Raw genomic sequence first — 24,555 nt, 5'->3', positions numbered from 1 at the left:
GAAGGGGCCTCACAAGAACTCTAACTGAATTTAGATTTAAATTAAGAAAGCTAAAGAAAGCAATCCTGAGAAAATGCCTTCAATCTATAAATATTGTATAGATATATATATATAGGAGAATATATAAGTATATATTACATATTAGAAGGCAGAGGCTATTTAAAATCAAAACAGCCAGAAAAATCCAGTGGCAGAACCTATAAGTTCAACACCAATAAGCTTCAGGCCCTTAGAAATCCTTGTCCTTTATTAATATTTAGTAGAAATGTATAATTGCAGTTGTGTGCTAGGTAGGGATTTTATGTCAGGATGTGGGCAAAGAAGACTGGTTTATTACAACCATGAAATATTGAACAAGCACCAAAGAAGAGTAGTAGTATGTCCCAGACTAGCCAGGGAGCAGGCAGACCCAGACCGTCAGCTGCACAAAGGGGGCTCCTATCTGTTTACATCACCCCTGATTAACACCTGCGAAGTTTTGGGTTACGCCTTCCGGATGCTGCAAAAGTCACATGAAGGCACGCAACCCGTGCTGGGTGATTTTTGGGGGAAACAGGAGTGCGGGGTTCCATGCCTTCCCAAAACCACTTTGAGGGAGCCTTAAAAATTTCTCTCCACGGTGTAAGGAGTGAGGGAAATGACTCAGAAAAACGGCACTAGGAGCCCTCCGGCTCTTACCCCAAGCCTGCCCCATGTCTAAGGAAATTCAATGTTCAAATCCTGCCTGACTTGTATTTCTTAGCACTGCTTACTGTGTTCCGACTGGAACACTGAGAGAAGCATGAAATTCCAAAAATTTCTCCCACATCACTGTAAAAATATCATACCTCCAAAAGGGGCAGAATTGCATGCAAAAGTGTGTACAGAGACCTCTCCCGTTTCACGGTGTGTGAAAGAGCGTTTCTAGACACCTCCGGATTTCAAGATAGAGAACAACCAACGGACTAGAAGTTTGGCAATGGTAAACTTACTACGGGAATACAGTTAATTCAAGTTTTGAAAATTGTAAGGGGTTGGGGGGGGCGGGGGACATACTTTTTTAGGCTTAATATCCTTTATCTACAAACTATCATTATTTCTCCTTCTCTGTTTTGAAATTCCTCCATAGCCACACAGCTATTACAAAGATAGGTGGGTGATTTTGCAAACTAATTTCAAATTTATGTGATCCTCGCTGATTTAATAGATGTCTGAATAGGCCCAAAGTCAGGCTGGTTTTTTTTGTTGTTGTTGTTGTCTTTCCCTGTGCACAACCTCACCCCTCCCCCACCCCAACTTTGTGCAAACAGAATCTCATGATGAGACGTAGAGTTTTATGATATAAGAGTTGTTTGGCGGGTTAGGAAGTCAGAGGAAGTGTAATTTGGAGAGGCTTACTTTCCTGGTTAAAAAAAAAAAAATCATCATCACATGTGATTCTGGCCTAGACTTTGTGAGAAGTGTTACTTGCCAGTAGAGTTCCCTCCCCTCCAGAGGACATCTAAACCCCATAAGACAATCTGGGCACGTCCCAGTGGCTACACAGCTTGTGCCGTTCTAAAGACTTATTCGTTCTCTCCAACCTGAGCACGATCATTTTGTTAAAGACCGACTAGTATTTTGTCACCGGAGCGAAGAATTTCAGAAACAGTGTTAATATTTAATCACATTAGTACTGGCGTGTTTTATGGCGTGACAAAATAAAATATCATTACAAAATTGGGCTTTGCCTGAAAGGTCGGGGGCAGGCGGTCAAAGAAAGTGCTCGCTGGGGCTGGAACCTGGGAAAGGTATATTCAAAGCTGCTTCACGGCTGATGGGACCCTGGGCATGTGTTTACGGAAAAGCAGGATGCTTTCCTTTCAATTCTTTTTTTTCTCAACTCTATTTCAAAGCGGTGCACTTCACTCTGATTTTCAGCCAGGGCACTCGGGGCCCGTTGAAGGCTCTGTGTACCTATTTATACAACATATGCAGATGGAGCTGCAGGGTGTTATCATAATGAAAAGTTTAATCATCCTTATTTACTACCAGTAAGGGGGCAGGAATCATATGCAGATACCTCATAAAGCCTTAACTAGCAGCCCCAAGGCTGTAGAAGCTGCGAGTGACCTCAATTCGGGGCTTTATCTAGGAAACTGTCCTTCCCACATCACAGAGTGGAAAACAAAGGAGGTCAAGTGGGTGTCCCTGCCGAGGCTTCTAAGGCGGCCAGCCCTGAAGCCGGTCCCTGGAGGAAGTTTCCGTCTCCCGTATGCAGGGGAGGGCTGAGTTTAGTATACAGGGGAAATCAACCCCAAAGTGACTAGCGTCTGTTTCCAAAAAAATATTTTCCTTCGTCTGACTGTGATAATGAAACAAACAAAACAAAACATTTCTTTAATGACATTTCTTCATTCACAGTCTGCGTTTTTTTTCTGCAAAGGACATTAGTCAGACTGGGAAGGGAACAGTGCGACACCTTAAAAAAAATCTCGTTAAAACCACCCAATTCCTCTGCACCTAAGGCCCTTCAAACGACTTGCAGGCAAAGCGTTACCGGTTTTTCTTTATTAATTCTCTAAATCGTGGGGGGTTTTTTTTCTTTTTAACTCTTCTCACCCCATTTTGGCCAATGTGGTCTTAATTACTGTGGGGGCGGGGGGGGGGGGAGGGGGAGAAGGGGGAGGGGGAGGGGCAGCCAGACCAAGCCAGGTAGAAGTGACAGGGGCTGGGATTTGTGCTAACCAGTTATTGATCGGCAGGCCCGAGATGTTGTGTACAAGAAAATAAAAGAGAAGCGGGGCAGAGCAAACAGGATGCTGGGTCCAACTCCATTTTAAAAAGGAGGGAGGGGGGGGAAAGGGAGAGGCAGCGGAGGGTCCCAAACTAACCAATTTATGGCCTTGCCTGGGAGAAGCCTGGAGAATGCTGATGCCGGCCGCAGCGTCTGCTGTGCATGCTAAACACCCAGCTTCAAATGAGAGAGCGGCGTCCCGGGCTGGGCAGTAGGCGAACAAAGAGAAAAGCAGCAAGGCCGCATTCATGAATTAGAAAACCCAAGCGGGAAAGCTACCCGGGACAGGCGGGCGTGAAAGCCCGGAGTTCTGAGCCACCCAACTCCTGCCGCACTTCCCCTCCCCCTCCTCCCCCCCCCCATCCCCTTCTCCTAAAACCTACCATCACCTTAAACCCTGGGTCAAGAGATGGCAAGATGCAGGATGTGGACTAGGAAAACTAAGGCAGAGGAAAAGAACCTTAAGAGAAGGCGAGGATGGGGGATGTATTTTTTTAAGACACGGTTAAATCGCCAGCTACTGACTCCATGGTAACATTCAGCCTGGTGAAACCAAGGAAATCCAGTGAGTATTTAAAAGAAAAAGGTAGGCATTGTGGGGGTGGGGGTGGGGGGGTGAGGTAGGAAATGACGTTACGTAAAAAGGCCCCATTAAAAAATAAAATGGACAGCTACCGCAGCCCAGTCGTGTTTAGGTTAAAAAAAAAAACTATTATTATTTTATCGGCAATGGTGGTCCATTTACTGACACCCCCCCCACCCACCTTAAAGGCCTCCAGGCCTGGTGGGGAAAGAGCGCTTAGAATGCAAAGGAGAACCGGGACGGACATCTGTCACCAAAGCCAGGCGAGATATTGACAAACGCGGGTCCTTTGTGTCTTAAGAATATATATCCATATCCCCATACACAAATGAAGCCCTGGCCGATTGGTCTGGTCTCTGCCAAGTGGACCCCACTCCAGCCCAGGCCCCCCCATCAAATGTCAGGGAGGTGCACTCTGAAGACTGCCTGCCTCCTACCATCCCGACAGGTCTCCAGTTTTTCAATGAAACTCTAATAGTTAAGAAGAGACAAAACAGTTATTCATTAGGAACAAAGGTCAAATTAGGCGTTGCCTCTGAATGATGCTGCAGACAACAGAACTGGTAACTTTTTTTTCCCAAAGATGCTGGCACACAGAAGGGAACTCAAGCTGAAGGTTGGCTGACTAGGAAAAGGTGGGGAGGCATTAACACAACTTCCCAGGTGTCCTGCCAGGAAGGGGGGGTGGGGTGGGTGGCAAACAACTCCTGAAAAGTGGAACGAGCCTGAATGTTGAAGGTGAGGAGGGGGTCTGAGTGTGAAAGGGAAGGGGCCCAGTGCTCTGGGGACCCAGTAACTCAGCTAAAACTTGAGGGGGTGGGGCTCTACAATAATCCCCAAAGGGCTTCCGCCTAAGTTGTTACCACCCTCTGGAACCAGAATCTACCTGGCAGCACCTGGGAGGAGGGAAGGGGTCTGCCCACAGAGCCCTAGGTGTAACCAAAGGAAGGGTACCCAGCTCTGAACTGCGCCCTCCTGACCCCAAGGGACACTACCCTTTCATGGAGCCTTCAAGGCAGAAGCTAAGGCCTGCAATGGGGGTGGGGCGGGTATCCACCAGGTGAGAAGGGAACAGGGAATGAGTGCATATACCTTCTTTGCTGTTGGGGTTCTGGGGTTTGGCCTTCTCCCAGGGTGCCAGCGTCTTGTCCTCCTCTGCGCCGTCCACCAAAGCCTTGTCGGCCGGCAGGTACCAGGTGGCGCTGTGCTCTGCCATCAGCGAGTCCAGATCGATGGTGCTCATGGCGCTCTTGACGGCCTCGGAGCAGCAGCTGCCCAGCTCGCTGTCACCATTCTGCGCACCAGAAGCCCCCACAGCACACTCACCCTTCTTGCCACCTTTGAGCCCCAGGGGCTGGTCCTCAGAGATGCTGAACTGCTGCCTCTGCAGCTGGATCTGTGCCTGGAGGATCTCCAGGGGGTGGATCTCGTCAGGCGGCGGTGCGCCGCTGCTGCTCGTTGGGGTCCGGACCTGCTCCAGACCCGGCGTGCCGGGATGGCCCGTGCCCCCGCCGCCGTAGCTGTCGGGGGTGGAGGTAGAGGTAGACAAGATGCCCAGGCCAAGCGGGGCTGGGGGCGCCTTCGGTCCATGTTCCCCGGCGCCCAACCCGCGGGGAGGGAGTTTGGGCGAGCCTGTCACCAGAGGGCTCCTACTCGCTTTGGCCAGGGCTGGGGGGTTGTCGGAGCTGGATGACACCTCGTCCTCGTTGGCGTAGCTCGTGCTCACCTCGTCCGAGGCGAACTCGCCCGCGTGCGGGGAACTACCGTCCGACTTTGCCCCACCGTCCAGGGACGCCATGAGGTCCGGCTGGTCCCCCAGGAGCAACTCGGCCCCCTTCCCCCACGAAGGCGACGTGAGCGCCTTCTCATGAGGCGTAGGCGCCCCGCGCGCCTCGCCTGTGGAGCTTCCCCCGACGGCTGCGCCTGGCGCCTGCTGTTGCCCTGGGCTCACTCCAGGCGCGCCCCCGCTGTCCGGCGCTGCCGAGTACTTGTCGAAGAAGGTCCCGGGGCTCACGTGACCACTGTCCCTTTTTCTGCGACCCCGTCCCCGGCCGCCACCCCCGGGAACCGGCTTGCCGTCGTTCCCCGACGTTGATTCCAGGGTGTAGTTGGGGGAGAGGCTGGTGCCATCTCCCTGGGCGGGCGGATTGGGCGGCCCAGAGGCTTTGGAGCCGCTGCTACTGGTCCCCGACTGGCCTCCGGGCCCTGGGGCCCCAGGAGCAGTCCCTCCTGGGAAGTAATCCGAGCCCGGGTTGCTGGCCATGGCCGCGCCGTCGGTCTCGTTCTGGCTCAGTTTCCTCTTGCCCTCGGGCGGGTTCTTCTTGTTGAAGGTAACATTGAGGTTGGGGGCCCCGAGGCTGGCGATCATGTTCTGGCAGGCTGTGGAGAGGGCGGCCAGGCAACTCTGGCCGAACAGGTTGTCCTTGGAGCTGGGCTTGTTGAAGGAGCCCAGCGAGAGCGCGCCCAGCTTACTGGCCGAGGTGCGCTGGCTGGTCTGGAAATCAGGCTGCGGCGGGTATGCGCCCCCGCCGCCGCCGCCGCCGCCGCCGCCGCCGCCGCCGCCCGTGCTGCCGCCGCCCCCGCCCGCGCTCGGGGGCGAGTTCACGCCTGGGCCGCTGTGCGGCGTGGCCTGCCGGTTCGCTGCGCCGAACGGGAAGCCAGGCTGGCCCCCGAGCGCTGGCGCTGTGAAATCGGGCGGCTGGGGCCGGCGCTCGGAGGGAGCGCTGGGCAGCCCCACCCCAGCCCCGGGCGACTGCAGCTGCCCCAGGCTGGCCAGGCTGCCCCCGAACTGCAGGCCAGGGGAGGGCAGCGCGGGCACGTGGCCCTCTCCGGGCATCCTCAGCGGCTCCTGCAGAGAGCCCCGGAACAGCACCCCCGAGCCACCGGGCGGAGGGGGCGGCGCCAGTCCGGGGTCGTGCGGGCCGCAGTCAGCGGGCAGGCCTGAACCTCCCATCCTGCGGGGCAGCAAGTCACCCGGCGGCGGGTGCGGACCTGGGAACCATGCACTCTCCTGCGCCAAGTGCTGAGCCTGCTGCTCGAACGTGCCCAGGCGCCCGGCGCCCGCGCCGCCGCTTTCGCGCTCAAAGTTCGGCTGGGCCAAGCCGCCCACTGGGCCGCTGTGCACCAGGCCGCCCTGGCCCACGTCCCCGGGGTGGCCCAGCTGGGCCAGGTTGGGCTGGCGCAGCCGCTGCTGCTGATTCCGCGACGCCATCTGCTTGATCATGAGGGCCGCGTTTTGGCGCTGCTGCTGCTGCTGCTGCTGCTGCTGCTGCTGCAGGGACTGGTGATCCGGGGCCGGATGCTGCAGGGGTGGCCCCGAGGGGAAGCTGTCGGGCACAGGAGGCGTGAACTCGCCGGGTAGGCCGGAATAGGCTGAGGGCGAGAGGTGGTTGTCCAGAGCGCCGTTGTGCATGCTGCCGTTCCACGAAGCGCAGCGATCCACTCCCGCGCTGCCCGGGAAGTCAAAGCGCGGCCTCTTGGCCACATTCATGTAGGGGGGCGCGTCGAAATGCTGCAGCCGCTGGTTGGGCGTCTGCTGCGGAGGAGGGTGCTGCATGTTGAATACAGGCTCAGAATAAGGGTGCATGCTCCGGTTCTCCAGCCGGTGGATGGGGTACTCGAACTGCGCGTGTTGGCTGGGCAGCATGGGGCCCCCGTCCTGCAGGCCGCCGCTGGGCGTGCCCGCCTCGCCCTGCTGGGGACGCGGGAGCGCAGGCGGACACGAATTTTGCCGGACCAGAAGCCCAGGCGGCGGCGGTGGCGGCGGCGGCGGCGGCGGCTGTTGCTGCTGCGGAGGCGGCGGCGGCGGCGGCGGCTGCTGCGGGGGCTGCTGCGGAGGCGGCGGCGGGGCCTGCTGGGGAGGCTGCATTAACGGGTGCCTGGAGCCTACTGCAGGCTCCAGACCCACGGGCATCTTGCGGGTCCCGCCGAACCTCTCGAAGAACACTCCGTGCTGCTGCTGCTGCTGCTGCTGTTGCTGCTGCTGGGCGTGCATTTTGGACAAGCCCACCATGCCTGCAGCTCTAGGCATGGCCGAGGCACCCGGGAAAGAGCCCCCGGGAACCTGACGACCCGCTGCATAATGAGGCAGCTGCCCCTCAGAATCAGAGGGGGAAAACATGTCGAAATGTCCCGAGGGCGGCTCGCCCGGGTAATTGTATTCCAGCGAGTCGACGGCTCCTTGGTTCGCCACCCTCCGGGGCTCCAGACTGTGGGAATCGGAGCCACTGGAGGCGGGCAGGCCATGGAAGGAGGCGGCTCGGTTAGGGCTCTGGTCCAGCGGCAAGCATGGGGCAGGCACGGCGTGGCCTGAGGCGCCCGAACTGTGGAAGTCCGGGAGGTTCCCAGGTCGCTGCGGGCCGAAGCTCTCCGGCCCCTGGCTCTCCGCCAGGTGATCATAACCCTCGGCGAAGGGCGGCTGGCTGCCCAGGCCGCCGGCCGCGCCGCCGTAGCCGAGCAGACGACCCCCGTGCAGGCACGAGGCCCCAGGATCCGACCCGCCGAAGTTGCCCCCGAAGTGGGGGTGATGCTGGTGGGGGTGGTGGCCTCCCGGGTGGCCGTGGTGCGGCTGTTGGCCTCCAAAGAATCCGTGCACCGGCTGCGCCTGCAGCCCCCCCGCGTGCAACTCCGAGTGGCCGCGCGCGTGAAACCCATAAGGCTCCATGTTCATGCCCAAGATCGGGGATTCGCCCAGCCCGCTCATGGCAGGGTCCACGGGGCCAGGGGGTCCCCCCGCGTGGAAAGCCGGGGCCTTAAAGTGGGCGTTCATGCTTAGTCCGGCCTCGTTAAAGTTCCTCTCGCCCTGGCCAGCGTTCCTGCTGTTGATCTGGGGCTCGAATTGGTCCAGCCCAAACATACTTGGCGGGGGGCGGGGAGATCAATAGGGCATGACAGCCTGCTCTCCGCGGCGCGCCTCCGGCCAGCTACTCTTTTCGGCCCTGGGTTGGGCGCTCCGAGACGCTCAGCAGCGCAGGGACGCAGCGCACTGGCACCGCCACCTCGCCTGGCTTGTGAAGGCTGGGGGTTATCAGCTTCCCTCCCGAAGCTCTCGCTCTGCCCGACGCGGGCCTCTCACATCTTGCGGCGCCGCGGGGCCTCCAGGAGCCGTGTTGGGGGGCCCATGCCCTGGGACGTTAGCACAGCCGCGGGTGGGTTTGCGGGGAGGGGACGGAGCTGCGGGTGACTGAAGACAAAAAGTTAAGTAGGGGGAAGGAGGCGGGAAGGAGGGAGGGAAAGCAGAGCAATCACCTTCTTAAGTCCGATCGGTTTGGGTGGGGAGCCCCTGGACGCTGCCTGAAGCCTCCCGGAGTCCGTGGCGGAGCTGCTAAGGGGCCAAGCAGGGAGACCCTTCAAAGCCGTGGCTGGCGCCGGGGCAAAGACCGAGCGGTCCCTCCCCCCTCCCCCCGGAGTCCCCGCGTTCCGCAGCCCGAGCCTCAGCCAAGCAGGATCCGCTCGCACAGTCCCCGTCGGCCCGAGCAAGCGGCTACTGCTTCTTCAGGGAGTCGGAGGACTGGAGGCTCCGCTCTGCATCACCGGTGCCGGTCCCAGAGCCGAGAGCTCAGCGGGGCTGAGGAGGAGGCGGGTGCCCGGGGTTGAAACCGAGGGTTGGTGGAAGGCGCGGCTCCCCTGTTCCGCAGCGGGTGCGCTGCACCCCGGCGCGCCGCTTCGCGGCCACGTCCGCCGCCTGACGCTTCTGTCCTCCGCTGTTAGGTCTCTGAGTTCGCAGGGATCTCCGCGCCCCGTTCCAGGCGCGGGCGGGCAGCAAAACGAGGGGTTGGGTCGCTCCAAGGCTAGGGTTCCCTGCCTCCCCGCCGAGGTGCTTCGCAAGTCGCCCTCGGACCCAGGGAGGGGGGCGTACGCTGGTTGGGGGCCACGCTGGGCTAGCAGGCTAAGGCTTTCCGGCTGCGCTCTCGGAGCCCGGAATGGGAGGGAGGCGGGGGCAGCTCTGGGGGGTCCGCGCACCCCTCTCCTGGCTGGCGGGGGGGCTCTGCGTGGGGCGTTCCGAGGGTCTCGGCTCCCCTCTCTGTGTCTGCCTCTCGCCCAGAGCCCGGAGAAGCAGCAACAAGTTTTGCATTTCAGCAATCAATTTCAGCCATTACATTTGCACCAATCAGCGCAGCCCGAGCTCCGGGCCCGGGGCGGGGCCCGCTTTTAAGGTGGTCCTGGGTACTGACTGCTGAGGCCCCCACCACGAACCCGCACTTCGCCAGCTCGGGGGTCCCCAGCGCCGGTCAGCCTCGGGGTCCGGTGCCAGTGCGCTGCGGGCGCACCCTAGCCTCCTCGCGCATCGGTCTGGAGAGGGCGCAGGCAGAGAATGGCGGGAGCTTGGCTTTGTTCACCCCCCTTCCCATTCACCACAGTTCCCAACTCCCCACCCCCAACTGAAGTGAGACCTGCGGTGTGAGTAAGGGGCGGGGAGGTGGGCGGTAAGCGGTGCGGGGCGCTCAGACAATGGGGTCGTCAGGCAAAGATCCTGGACTCACCGCGGAAAGTCGCTAAGTGTCGATCGACTGCGCTTCAGCTGGAGCGAACCCTCGGCTCTCCACCGCTGTCTGATTACTTGTCGCACCCAAGTTAGCCGGCCCTCGGATTTCCCTGGAGGTGAAAGCAGACGGGGAACCCCGAAGTTAGGGATCGCCTCCCTCACTAGGGCGCGCACAATTGTTTCCTATCCCCACTGTCTAGGGTTCCCGGTTCTCAATGGCCGGCTTCCGCCCGGAGGAACCATAACCACTGGGCCACTTTATGGGGGGCATATCGGAGGAGCCCAGCGCCAGAGCGGCCAGGCAGTTAGGAGCCCCGAGAAGACCAGCGCGCAGAGGGCCACACTGGCCGGCCGGAGCACCCTAGTTCAGGCACCCCGGTCAAGGCCCAGGCCCTCTTGGGGCGCGAGGTTGGCCTCCTTAAGAGATCAATTAAACTGAAGAGCCCAAAGAACGGAATTGGGTTGTGATACTAAAATCAATAGGAGTAATTTAATATCTGCCCTGCTCTTTATGAAATATTTATCCCAATAATCTTAGTTAAAATGTTTAGATCTTCCTGATCCCCACTGAGTCTGCAATCTATCTTGCAATTAGAAGTTGGGAGTTAGAGGTGATGGAGGGTAGAGGAAGTATTTATTCTCTGTGCCTGCATGTGTGTATTTTCCTCCCTAAAGCGTTTGTACGGGAGGAAGGGGGAGCAGGCTTTTAATTTTCCTTGCCATAAAATAGCACGAGGCGATTTTGCTAGCAGACCAGCATTCTTAGGAGAAGAGGAGAAAAAGGAACTTTCTTTGAAGTGCCCCTGATATCGCTATTAAATCTAAATAAAATTAAGCATGGTGTATAAAAATGCCTTTTCCCCCCAACAAAAGAAAGTGTTTATCGCCCAAGACTGTCTAGCGTTTGCTAAATTGTGCATGAAATCTGAAATGAAATAAACGTTATAATAAAACCAACCCCTGAGCCCTTTTTATTTAAAAACCTCAGCTTGCACTTCACCGTCGCGGGGCGGGGAGTTAAAAAGTTACCAGGACGAACGTGCGGATTCATCGCTCCCCAGAGTTACTGCTGGGAAGGCAGACGCTGGGTGTTCCAGAACCGAAAATGCCAGGAAAATGGGCTCAATTTAGAGGGAGGGGAGGAAGAAGCAGGGTCTTCAGGGACTCCGGGAGAAAATAACACCCCCCCTTCGATAAGAATAAAAATAAAAGCAAACAATAAAAACCTGCAACTTTAAAGCTCAGAGAGCAGACGCAAGCTCAGATCCAAGGCCCTTCGTGGGACCTCCCTGTTGTGGATGTCTACAGATATTTTTTTTTCCTTTTTGAAATTAAAAATGAAAATTACCCCCACCAAAAATTAGGTCCATAAATAAGCATCCGGGAAGAAGTATTTGTACAGGGAGGTGGAGTTTTAAAAGGATTTTTCTGCAGGATCAGGTTGTTGGTCTGTGATTAAATATTGATTTTGTGTAATTAGTTTTCATGTGAACTATCCTCTTGCTGATAGCTTAGAGGTTTCAGAACTAGAAAAGAAATGGAATCGGACATGGAAATTATTACTTAGCAAAGTGACAGGGAAGTGAGAGCCGAAGAAAAGACTGAGGCTTGGCTGATTTCGACACAAAGAAATAAAGGGCGTGGGTAAGCCTCCAGTGACCTCCCCACCCCCACCCTGGGGCCCCAGGCCAGAGCTGGGGAGACCCAGAGCCTCCTGGGCAGGAAGGAGACCAGTAGAAGGAATGGCTGCCAGAAGGAGGACCCTGCATGGGGAAAGACCTATGCAAAACCCATGACATCTGGTCACATACCTGGTCCAGAGTGGTGGATTCTGGGTTCTGGGTGCCTCAGGAGGCACCATTTAAGGGCTTTATGTCTCTGTGTGTCTGGAGAGAACAGGGACAGTTGGGGCCTGTCTGGAGCCCTGGGTGGGCCAGGGCGGTGGGAAAAATGACCCGCAGACCTGCAGATCTGGGGAGACCCCGGTTGGGGTGTGCTGTTGGCTGAGGCATGACTTCACACGGGGCTGGGAGAGGGTCCCCTGAACACCTGGGCAGGTTTCCTGTGGAATAATTCTGTGCGTTCCAGGGAGGGGGTGTGTGGGAGTATTTTTCTGGGGCTGTTTCCAAGAGTTAAGTCTACAAGGTGTGTGAGTGTCTGAAAGCAGAGTGTGTTTGGGCCCGGCTGTGTTTCTGTTCAGAATGTGTGCCTGGGTCACCTTTCCTTAACACTGAAGAATGTTGTGCGGGGGTGTGGCTTGTGCCTGCATTTGTGTCTTGGCCCGTGTGTGCCGGTGCAGGGCACCTGCGCGTGTTTGTGTCCATGCCTGTGTGTGCCCACATTCCTGTGTCTCTGGGTGTCTCCGTGAGCGTCCCTGTCTGCCCCCCAGACCCATGCTCCTCTCTGCGGATGCCTCTGTGTTTGTACCTCTGTGTGTGTGGCTGCCTCACACCTTGCGTGCCTGCATCTCTGCTCACGTGTGTCTGTTTTCTCTGCGAGTGTAAGAGGCCGTGCCCCTGCCTGTGCCCATCTGTGCCGGTGGACGTGCTGGCGTGTGCGCCTCCACGGTGTGGGCGCCCCTGCGTGTCCCTGTGTGTACATTCTGCCTGCACCGGCCCGCAGCTTCTTTGAAACAGACACATTGCCCCCTAGCGCTCAGACACATTCAAAGTTCCCGCCCGCCGGTGCAGAGCCTGGAGCAACAGGAGCAGCAGGGGTTCCAACCCCGGAGCCTTTCCCTCCTCTTCCCCTTCCTTCGGCCTTTCCCTCGAGGGGCGCTGAGTGTGTTGGCACCAGTCAGAAGAGGCCTCCCGGGCAAGGAAAGGAGGAGACACAGCTGGACTGGGGCCCCAGAGCTGAAGAGGGATGCTCCCAGCTGGTGACAAGTGGGGAGCTGCCCCGAATGGCCCCAGGAGCTCCAGTCCCAAAGGGGACTGCAACTAGTGAGCCCTCCACTCCACAAAAAAGCACAAAACAACCCACACTCAACACCCTTTCCTCAGTAGGCACACAGCCTTCACCCTTGCCCATCAGGCCCCCAAAACCAATGCAGGCACACGCACTCACAAACACGCTCACACATACCTCCATAGTGGACAGATCAGCACACTGGCTGCTGGCTATCGAAGCCTCCCTGCTTTACATCCAGGGTCCAATTTCATCCTTGTAGCAACCCTTCAAGGTTGGGACTCTGAACCCGTTTTACAGATGAGGACATAGAACCTCAGACTGGGCAAATGGCTTTCCCAAAGTCAAAGAGTGGCAGAGCTGGGATTCCAAACCAATCTGCCAGACCCTGACCCCTGGCTCTTAACCACCACCTGTTCTACCCGAATGTACTAGTTCGGGTAAAGCGATTAGCACAGTACGGGGAGCGTGGTAAGTGCCAAGAAATGTTGGCTACTTTTATCACTACTGCCACTATGATCACCATTAATATTATGGGGATGGTGATTAGCACTATTCTCTGGGTGTCCCTCTACCACACCGATGTGAGAAATTAGTGCACGTGCAAGCGCGTGCACACACACACACTTTTGTTCTCAGCCCGCTCCCCACTAACCCCCATCCCCTTTAGAGCTTGGAAACTCACAGGAATCACAGCAGGCCTAGTCTCTCTTGCAGGCAAAGTCCCCAGGAGGCCTGGAGGGGGACCTGCTTCCACTGACACCTCTCTCTCCTGAGTCAGTGGTGGAAAGCATGTGAGCTTTGGCATTGCACACCCAGATTCAGATCTTGGCTTCACCACTTCTCATCTGTGTGACCTTGGACAAAATACTTTCCTCTTCTGAGCCTCAGTTTCCCCTGCTGGGAAGGGGACTCATAGCCAGTTCATATGGAGCATAAGGATTGTCTCATAAGGAGACAAGGTTTTAAAAGTGGCACAGAGCATGGCAGATGGCGGGCATTCATTAGATGGTAGCCTCTTATTACCATTAGTATCATTATTATTTCTTCTGTGTTTGGATCCAGGGAGGTGAAAAGCAGAACAAGGATGCCAGAGAAATTGGGTTTATTTAACAAATCAGCCTTGCCTCACCAGCCAGTCTTTGAGAGAAAGAATGACTCTCTTAGGTGGTCACCTCAAACTCTCTCACCCCCGACTGTGCTGGCATAAGTGGGTGCAGGCTCAGCATCTGTTCAGGGAGCATCCAGGGCTGAAGTCTTTGGGGAAGGTCCAGCTATGGCCAGGATAGAGGATATGGTAGCTGGCTAGAGGTTAGAAGGGATGAGACCTTCATGTAGCCACAGGCTGCCAGTTGCTAAGCAACAGTATCCCCTCCCTCTCTCTATGCATGATGCCTGATATCTTTTGGGGTCTCTTCTCCATTGAATAAATACATATTGAATGCCTACTGAATGTCAGGGTTCAGCCTAGGAACTTGGGGAAAAAGTAGAAGATCCAGTCCCAGCCAGATCAAAGGAAACCTCGTATTCTATGCAAAAGAGACTACATTACACACTATAAGGGATAAAATAACTGTCTTAGGAGAGATGGATAATTGAGAAGTGTTCCCAGAGGTGGGTTTTGAAGGTAGAATAGGAGTTTAACAACCCAACCAGGGTCAAAAGACTTCCCAAGCAGGGGAATCAGATTAGAAGGAGTGTGGGAAGTTTTAGGCAGCACTTTGTTTAGAGTAGGACAAGGGAGGGGCAGGGTCTGAAGCCCAAGAGGTCAACAGGAACCAAGATCAGGAGGACCACAAAGGCAGATGGGACATTTTGGACATGGTTCTGGGGAGCTAGCCATGAAAGGGTTTAAGCAAAGCCAAGTGACATAATCAGAGGCGAGTTTCAAAAGGACCTCAGGATCTCCCTTTTCTTTGCCTTCAAGGTAACCCCAGAAGCCATCTTCACTGGTTTCCCAGAAAACAAGACCTGGGAGAGGGAAAGTCCCAAGTTTGTCCCCAGGCAGCCAGCACAGATCAAGGCAATACCTGCTGGCTCTCCCACCCCAGGGCTGCTTGCACAGACAAGGGTCCCCTCCTGCCTCAGGGATGACAGATGCTGCTTCCTGCTGAGTAGGACTTCCCACCCTCAGCTGGGGGAGGCCAAGGGGCATTTCCAAGAGAGACATTCTAGGTTCAAAGCCCAGTTCCGCCACACACACAGTTCTGACCACATGACCCTGGGCAAGCCCTGGACTGGAGCTCCATTTTCTGGATCTATAGTGATACCTGTGTCCCAGGGTGTCCGGAAGGCTAAAAGTGTGGGAAAGCACCCAGCCTACACTCTATAACATGTATCATATACAATAGATATTCTCACAGTATATTATATATGCTATTATTATATTATATAGCTACTCTGTGAGGTGGGTTTTGTTAGTTTTCCCATTTTACAAAGGAGGAAGCTGAAGCACAGAGAGGTGAAGGGATCTGGCCCAGGTCATCCAGCAAGTGAAAGGCAGAGTGGGACTCACACCAGCCCCAGTGTGACCCCACCATCAGCCTGCAAACCAGTCCACAGTCTAAACAACTTGGGCCCAGGTCTGAGTCCCAGAGTTTGGGGCTAGGGAGGGACATGGGAAGGGCCTAAGAAACACCCCCTCCTCTGCCCCAGGAGTGCCCAGCCTGGGGAGGGATACCCCTCCTCTGCTTCTTCCTGTACCTCCCTGCTTCCCAGAGGCCCCCGGGGCCTGACACAGAGTTTCAATACAAGGGAGCCACTGACCTTTCCCTTGAACAATAGCTGGACAAGAAGTGGCTGTTTCCCAGCTCATCTGGCCAAGTAGGGCCACCTGCACAGGACGAGAGCTCTGGCCACCATAAGGCATTTCGACTTCCCAGGGAACCAGACACACAGGGGCCTGCTTCCAGCATCAAACCCTCCCTGACCACCTAACCTTCCCTCAGACACACTCCCTTTCCAGGATCTAGCTCAGAGCCAGCATAGACATCCAAACTGCAGGGCAACATGCTTAGCTGTGACCTGGAGGATCAGAAACAGGGCCACCGCCTGGAAGTATGAATAGCAACCTTGATAAGAGCTGCCCCTTATCTGAGCACAGAAGCTCTCCCAGACCTCATTTAATCTTGAAAGCACTTCCAGGAGGACAGAATCTCCGTTATCCTTGGGAACTTTCTGGAGGCCACGAGGCTTGTCCATGGCAGGGCCCAGTCTCAAGCCCGGTCCATAGGATCCTGAGGCGATTCAGCGGACCTCTCCATCTATGAGGATTTCTCTTCTCCAGATGGCATCCAGCTATGAGCTTCTATTTTCCATTCTCTAAGCGGAGTGCACTGAACCCAGGCCCTGGTCCCAAAATAACTCAAACCAGCCCCACGAGCTGGAACTGAGGCCCCTGGCGACTCCAGAGCCCAGTCCAGCCTCCCCTTGAAAAAGTTCCCATTCAGCAAAAAAAAAAAAAAAAAAAAAAAAAAAAAAAAAAAAAAAAACAGGCATCATACATAAAGCATCACGCACCACACAATTAGTCAGAAAATGAGAAGTTTGGGAGGGTTCATAATTATTCAACAAACCTATTTAGCTTGATCCCCCCCAACCCTACATTTTCTCTCCCTGCAGCAATCAGCAATGTGGGCTCATTACCACCGAGAATCTAGCTGGCAAACCAGCTTCATAAACGGAACCAAACAAGCATACATGATGGGAAAACTTTGGACCAGCCAGTCATTAGCCAAAGCTTTTCAAGTCACATCTCTGTTGCTCCCCCATCCCCACCCCTCCCCTGCTGGGGAAGGCTGCTGCACGCGGTATCTCCATGGGGCTGGGATGGGGGCTGGGAGAATCACCCCCAAGGCAAGGGGAAGGTCACCCAGACTTGGTCCCGCAGTGCCCAGGGCCAAGGACTTGTCTCCCAGAAGGGACCCGCTCTGTGTATCAGCAGCAGCAGCAGCCGCAGCTGCCAGGGTGGCCAGGCAGGTCCCTATTTGCTCAGCGCTGTCCCATCCCTCTTTGCTTTCCATCACCGAGGGGCAGGCTGGTGTGGCTCACAGCATCACACAGATCTGAGATCTGTGACCTTAAACAGGTCACTCCCTTCCCTGTGCCTCAGTTTCCTCATCTGGAAAAGCAGTTGTCAAAGGGCACTTGTGAGGATAGATTAAGTGTCACAGTCTCGCATTTCCCCTAGGAGGTAAGTGGAGGGGTTATCAGGACACGGAGGTGTCCTCTATAGGGCTTCCTGGAAGTGTGAACCGCCGTGTAGGAAATGCACCCCCTCCTCCAATGACTCACAGTAAGAGGGAAGTGGTCTCCAGTCTTGACGGTGTGCTGAGTTCCATGCTGAATCCTTGCCATAAGGTTATTTCTAATTCCCACAGAAACCTTACAACAGGGTCCTACGTGTGTGCCCATTTTGCAGAAGGGAATGTAGAGGAATGCACACCGCTTTGGGAAGGAGCGTGGGGAGAGTCCCTCCGAAAACAAAGCCCACACCTGTCACCCAAAGGGCCCCAGCAGGAATCAAACAGAACTCCCCAGGGAAGCCTCAGACTCCCCCCCACCCAACCCCCAACCCTGGCACTGAGGCTGTGAAGCGGACCCGGGACCAGTGGGCTTTGAATGCCCTTCCCACTCTGACGAGGAAATAGAGCCCAGAGAGAGTAAGTAATGTGCTTATTTGAGTCAGATCCTTGGAAAAGTTCACAAATTCTCACTGTTTGGTCCGTGACAGTACGAACAGATCTTCTTCTGAACGTTGTTTTGCGTGTAACCAGGAGGACAGTACCGCCTAGGAGTGAATGGGGTCAACCTCAAGCTTGGCCGCTTATAGTGGCTTATAGTGGCTTTCCCTCTCAGAGCCTCAGTTTCCCCATTTGTCCAATGGGGAGAATGATAGCTCCTAGGGTTGTCAGGGAGAGGGGATCCAGCAGAGAGAGCACTTAGCACACAGTTAACACTCAATAAACAGCAGTGCTACTGCATGGAGCGAGGCCCCTGCCGGGCGGGCCGGCTCCCACAGGGCGGCCCTGAGATGGATTGATGAGGTGCCCGTGTCACACTTTTGCTCCCTCTCAGACCCTGGCTGTGCGGTCCCAAGGCTCCCAGCTTGCATCCAGAGGCCTTACAATGCCAACACGCTGCCAGCTCCGAGGAGGGGCGGCGCTCCGGTGACTCCACCCTGGGTTCTCCAGGCTAGGCCGCAGCTGTGCGAGGCCCACCCTCCCCTGGCTGCTGCCTCCCCAGCTGAGGCCCAGCAGCCTCTGACATTTGCCACTGGGCCACCTGGTAAGCTCCGGGTGGGTTCCAGGCGCCAGCTGCCCCCCCGCCCCCCGATCTCTGCCTCGGATGAGCTCATCTGGGTTTGGTAACTTCCAAAGCAGCCAGGAATGTTTGCTCAAATGTTCCAGGCCCAGCGAGCAGAATAGCAAAACTCTGCCCTCCACCCCCCTCGAACACGCAGAAAGCAATCTGCTGTAACTCAGACAGGCTGGCTTCACCAGGCCCGGGAGATGAATGCGGCATTATGGAATCTATATCACCCCAAAGGAAAATGCCTCTTAAATCACAGGGAGCCGGGAGAGTACAGGGGTGGGAGGTGCAGGGACCCAGTGATGCTCCAAATGTGGGGCCGTGAGGGAGAGACTGTTACCGGGCACCAGACCTCCTCCCACCATTGGTCACGGCCGCCCCTCCTTTGGAGGAGTCTCAGGTGGAGGGACGAGGGCCTGGAGGTGCTTGTCCAACGTGGACACTCACCGGGGGTGTGTGGACCTGCACACACACACACACACACACACACACACACACACACACACATGCACGCGCAAGGGCACACTAATCCTATTCCTCCCCACCTGGACAAGATCAAATCCAGTCACACCTGTCCCTCCTCCGGCTCCACCTACATCGTTAAAACAGCCAATGGATCCCATCATTTGGGAATAAAGATCAAATTCCTTGCCACAGTCTGCCCAGCCCTGGAGACCTCGCTGTGCCCACCCCAGTCTCCCCAGTGGAGTCACACTGGCCCTTACTCTGTCCTTCTTTCTTTCCCCCTTCACAGGACTTTGCAGGTGCTGTGCCCAAGGCTGGAGAGCTCCTTCCTGCCCACACCCCCTTTGCCCAGGTAAGAAGGCACAGCCATTCCTCTGCTCAGCTGCCACATCCTTCGAGAAATCTTCCCAGCCACTCCTGCCAATCAGCCGACTTCGGGATGCTTTCCCAGCCTGAGGAGCAGGGAGTGTGACATCCAGTAAGTAGCATTACCGCTTGGGATCCTTTAATGAATCTCTGTCCACCCCACTCAGTAGCCGGTGCCCGGTGGGCAGGGACTCTGCCTGTTTCTGGGTCTCTGCTGTTTGCTGGTACCATATAGGTACTCCATAGGCATTTGCTGAATGAATGAATGAATGAACGAATGAAATGAGACAGTTTCTCTGGGCCAGACAGAGAAAGTGACAAGGTTAGGTCCAGAGCAGCATATCTAAGACTTATTAGGTCAAACCCAACAGATTTGCCGGCCAAGGAGGGCCCTTACATTCCAGTTTTCCCTGTTCAGCCCCATCCCCTCTGTGGCCTTTTTCTCTGGTCTCACTGTTACTTTCCCTTCCAGGCCCAATAAACTCCTATTCACCCTGCAAGGGTCCACTCAGTGCTTGTCAAACTGCAGGTTGTGACCAGTCCATAGGTTAAAAATCATTTAGGGAGTGTGGTATATACATACAATGGAATATTAACCATAGAAAGAAGTGAAATTCTGGGGGCTTCCCTGGTGGTGCAGTGGTTGAGAGTCCGCCTGCCGATGCAGGGGACACGGGTTCGTGTCCTGGTCCGGGAAGATCCCACATGCCGCGGAGCGGCTGGGCCCGTGGGCCATGGCCGCTGAGCCTGCGCATCCCGTCTGGAGCCTGTGCTCCGCGGCGGGAGAGGCCACAGCGGTGAGAGGCCCGCGTACCGCAAAAAAAAAAAAAAAAAAAAAAAAGAAGTGAAATTCTGGTACATGCTACAACATGGAAATACCTTGAAAACATTATGCTAAGTGAAATAAGCCAGACACAAAAGGACAAATATTGTGTGATTCTGCTTACATGAGGTAATTAGAATCAGCAAACTTGTAGACAGAAAGCAGAACAGAGATTACCAGGGGCTGGAGGAAGGGGGCAATGGAGAGTTATTGTTCAATGGGGACAGAGTTTCTGTTTGGAATGATGAAAACGTTCTAGAAATGGACAGAGGTGATGACTGCACAACACTGGGAATGTACTTAATGCCACTGAGCTGCATGCTTGAAAATGGCTAAAATAGTCAATTTTATGTTATATATACTTTACCACAATAAAAAAAACCCCATTAAGCTAGCCAAGTAAGTACACAAGTAAGAATTATCTGGTGAAACTTTTGTTTCGTGTGTGTGTTAGTGTGTTTGTGTAAAATATATTTCCGACGTAGGGTCAAGGTCAAATAATTTTGAAAAACATTGCACTCAGGGGTCACGGATCCTCAGAAGCCTGCCCTGACCTCGGGCAGAGTGACGTTCTGCCCCCTCTGTTCCCAGGCCCCTTTGTGCTGGCTCTCAGCACTCGGCAAGCTTCCCCTTGTGGTCTAATCTCACGTTTATCTGTTGGTCACGAGAACTGGACCACAAGCTCATCAGGGCCAAGGACTGTGTCTTATTCCTCTCTGTGCCCTCGAGATACCAAGTTCAGTGCCTGGCACATAGTAGGTACTCAGCATTTTTTAGAAATGATCAGGGTATAGGTGAGTACAGCAGTCCCAGCTTCAGATTCACTGCCATGCCAAGTCCCAGCTCTGCCACTGATATGCTGTGTGAGCTCAGATGAGTCACTTCAGCTCTCTGGGCCTCCATTTCCCATTAATAATAATAATAATAATAATAATACCTACTATATTTTATTGAGCGCTTACTATATGCAAGGCTAAGTGTTTTATAAACATTGACTCATTCATTCAACAGATGCTCAAGCACCTACTACGGGCAGCCCTGGAGATTAAAAGGTGAGCAAGACAAGCAGGTCTTGGATCTTTATCTTTATGGAGCTTTATCTTAGCAAATCCTCCCAGCACCCATTATACAGACAAGAAAACTGAGGCCAGGAATTTTTGTCTGACTCTGAGCCCGGCCTCTTTGCTGCCTCCCATCTCCCTACGAGGGTCATGTGGTCACAGCCCCAGGATAGAGAAGAATCAATTTCCTCCTCATCCCACAAAGGCTTCATGAGCCCTACTGTGTGTCAGACCAGCCCTGCACTGGCTGGGGAGATAAACACATGAACGGTCACTGATGCCTTTATGGGGGAAGCTCTGGGCCGGCAGGAGCACGGAGGAGACCCTGGAGGGGAAAGAGGGTCAGGGCAGGCCCCCTGGAGGAGGTGACACCCAAGCAGAGCACTGTAGAAGCAGGAAGGGCATTCCAGGCAGTGGAACAGCAAGCCAACTGGGAGGAGCCCCAGATAGCTCCCTGTTTCCTGCTTGGAGGGCTGGATGGCAAAGCTGGTCCTCGCTCTAGTTTGCATGTGTGTGTGTGTGTGTATGTGTGAGTGTGTATATGTGTGTGGTGTGTGTGTGTGTGTGTCCTGGATGCACTGGCTGGTGGGGAGGCAGGAAGAAGCAGAGAAGAGGTAAAGGGAGGGATGGCAGCAGAGTGGAGGAGTGGAGGGGACTCAGCTGGAGGGGAGGCAGGAAGGCACCAGCCCTGCCTGGCCCCAGGGAACCCAGAATCTTCATTCAAGACACCCCCTGGCTGAATGAAAGAGCAGGAGAGATCCCTTCCATAGCCACGGTTTCTTTCCCTTGAGAGACAAGGTTAGGACTCCTACAAGAGGCAGTTCACTTCAACGGACTTTAATTGAATACCTACTATGTGCCAGGCACAAGGAATATGACGAATTCAAACAGGCATGGTTCCAGCCTTCAAGGGGCCCACGGTCCAGAGGGAAACAGGTATTAATGCGACAATGAGAAGAACAGCAGAGCATTACAGAGAGGTCAGAGCCCTGAAGGCTCTGGAGGGAAACTGGACAATAAGAGCCCACAGCAAAAGACACTGACTAAACCTGGGACACAGGGTGAACAAATAAGAGTTAACCAGGTTAGAGAGAGACAGAGACAGAAAGAGAAAGGGTAACAGTGCTCCTAGCAGAGAAAATGGCATACGCAAAGGTCCTGAGGCAGGAAGCAGCACGCAAAGTTCAAGAAATGATCAGAGGGGCCAGAGACGATGACAGGGTCCAGGACTACAGGACTCGTTGACCAAAGGCAGCCTTTGAAGATTAAGGGGCAGTGATACCTATTTATTTATTCATTCATTCATTCATTCAACAAATCAATATGCATTCAGCATCTACTGTGGGCCCCTCTTTGCTCAGCTCAGTTCTAGGCTCTGGAGATACAATGCTGAATAAAATTGACAAGGACCCAACACTCACAGAGCTGACCCTCTCGAGACCAGATCTGTGATATCACATAAGCCTTTCTTTCCCTCCTTCCTTCCCTTCCTTATTTTTCTCTCCCTCCTTCCTCCCTCCCTCCCTTCCTTCCTTCCTTCCTTCCCTTTTCTTAACTTAAGCCATCCTTTCCCACCAATCTCAATGTCCTTATGTCATATCACCAGCTGGAGAAAAATCATCTTTAAGCACCTGAACAAGATGGGTGGTGACCCCATGTGTTAGTGTCCTAGACCTGCCATAACAGAGTACCACAAACCAGGTGGCTTCAAACAGCAGAAAGTTATTCTCTCACAGTTCTAGAGGAATGCAGTCCAAAATCAAGGTGCTGGCAGGGCCATGCTCTCTCCGAAGGTTCTAGGGGAGGCCCCTTCCCTCCCTTGTCCAGCTTCTGGTGGCTCCCAGAAACCCTTGACATTCCTGGACTTGTAGACACGGCACTTCAGTCTCTGCCTCTATCTTCCTGTGGCATTCTCCTTGTGTGTCTCTGTATTCAAATTTCCCTCTCCTTATAAGGACGTCACTCATATTCGCTGCAGGGCCCAGCCTATTCTAGTATGACTACATTTTAACTTGATGACATCTGCAAAGACCCCGTTTCCAAATAAGGTCACATTCACAGGCTCTGGGTGGACATGAATTTGGGGGGTACACTATTCAAATCAGTACACTCTGGTTCTTTTAAATCAACTAGAACGTTTTCCAGCGACACCAGCTTTTTTTCTGATACACGCTGGAAAAAACTCACGGATAAAAATTTCATGCAATTGTGTCCAGATTCAGCATGTGTTATTCAATTAGGTGTTCAAATATCTTTTGTCGAGTAGCATCACAAAGCATTTCATTTCAGTCACAGTCAATCTGCATTTCATCTCATACAACATTTAATAGGTTTGACCCCCCAATAAACAAAATTTTTTTAAAAAAAATCTAACTGCAGACTGGTTAGTTTTGAGCAGCCTACACATTTATCATTCACTCAAGGCAGAGGCAAAGTTTGATCGTGATTCACCTCGTTATGGGATACAGTTCCCAAAATATATAGTTACAAACTATTTCATAAATAGTTGTTTTATACTTATAATCTTATAGTATTACAGGAAATGTTTTATAATATTTACTATAATAATATAATCCGTTTGTTATTTTGGTCAATTGTATGCTAATAATTACTAAAATAACTACAATGATAACTCAAGACAGAAAAAAATACTGTAACTCTTAGAGCTTTACAGTCACAGAAAACGAGACAAATATTAAAACTTAGAAAAAAATCTGTGTGCAATACCTTGACCTGGAGAGGACGAGGGCTGGGTCTGAGTGGTGACAATAATATTTCTACAGCACGTGGCATGGGCTAAAAGAGCCGGCTGAGACCCCACTCACCTTTCTGGATCCTTCTCATGCTTGGGCCAAGACATGGCACAGTGAGAAAGATGCAGGACTTCCAGGGGATCACCAGCAACTCAGAAACCACTCCCCACCTGGGCAAGAACCAGATCTCCTGACCCCTGATTGTGAAATTCTTTAGACCCAGAAAATCAGAACCCCCTTCCTGCAACCCCCAGAAGGAGAAATGTCAACACAACTCCTCCAACCAAAGACAACCGCCCAAGAAGTACTTGAAGTCCTGCAGAATCTAATTTTGACCTGGAGGTGACCAGAGCTCGGGGATTAGTTCTGCACACACGTGGAGAAGTCGGGGTTGGAAGAGTCAGAAGGGGCTGCTCTCCCTTGCACATCTCACTGCAGACGTGTCTCCACTGCACCCTGGACATCTGGAGAAACATGAATTCCCCTGGCACAGACGTTTGGGTATCTCCTGGCCGCCTGAGGCATAGTGAAGACAGCTGATGAGCATGGTTTACCTTGCCCCATGGAAATATATTTCAGTAACAGCAGACCCTTCACCTTGGTTTGATGGGCTCCCTCCGGACCTCTCTGGGGTCCTCGTTGTTAAGACAGGTTCCTGACAGGACCCCACGCTCACCCTGACCTTGGACCAATCGGGGGAACCATGTAGAGGGCTTGACACAAGCCCGGGGGGTGGGGAGGGGACACAATGCAAACCCCTTTCCAAGGCCACTGTAGGGGGCATGTGGAAGACAGGCCAGGACTGCCAGAAAACCACAGGCCAGCCCCTGTACATCCAGCAAGCCTGGAATCCTCCCAGGACCTCTACTTTCTCACCTGTAAAATGGAGCTGCAGAAATCCTATCCTTCCAGAGTGTCACTGTGAGAGTCACATTTTTAAAAATGGGGAAGTTCCCATAACATGAAATTAACCATTTTAAAGAAAACAATTCAGTAGCAATAAGTACATTCACAATGTTGTACAACCACCACCTCTATCAAGTTCCAA

The 24,555-nt window shown here is 54.1% G+C and overlaps 1 protein-coding gene across 1 annotated transcript in view; it reads right to left on the bottom strand.

Annotated features, from left to right (window-relative positions):
- MN1 (MN1 proto-oncogene, transcriptional regulator) overlaps positions 1–8,193 on the bottom strand; it is a 43,721-nt gene extending 35,528 nt beyond the window's left edge. The window contains exon 1 of the mRNA XM_032602836.1: positions 4,431–8,193. Within this exon, the coding sequence (XP_032458727.1) occupies positions 4,431–8,193 (3,763 nt within the window). The remainder of the gene's footprint in view (positions 1–4,430) is intronic.
- Positions 8,194–24,555: the final 16,362 nt, after the last annotated feature.

The sequence above is a fragment of the Phocoena sinus genome, chromosome 14 (genome assembly GCF_008692025.1).
Source record: "Phocoena sinus isolate mPhoSin1 chromosome 14, mPhoSin1.pri, whole genome shotgun sequence".
Taxonomy (NCBI): domain Eukaryota; kingdom Metazoa; phylum Chordata; class Mammalia; order Artiodactyla; family Phocoenidae; genus Phocoena; species Phocoena sinus.
Note: the sequence above shows the minus strand (reverse complement) of the source record. Positions and strands in the feature narration are given on the sequence as shown.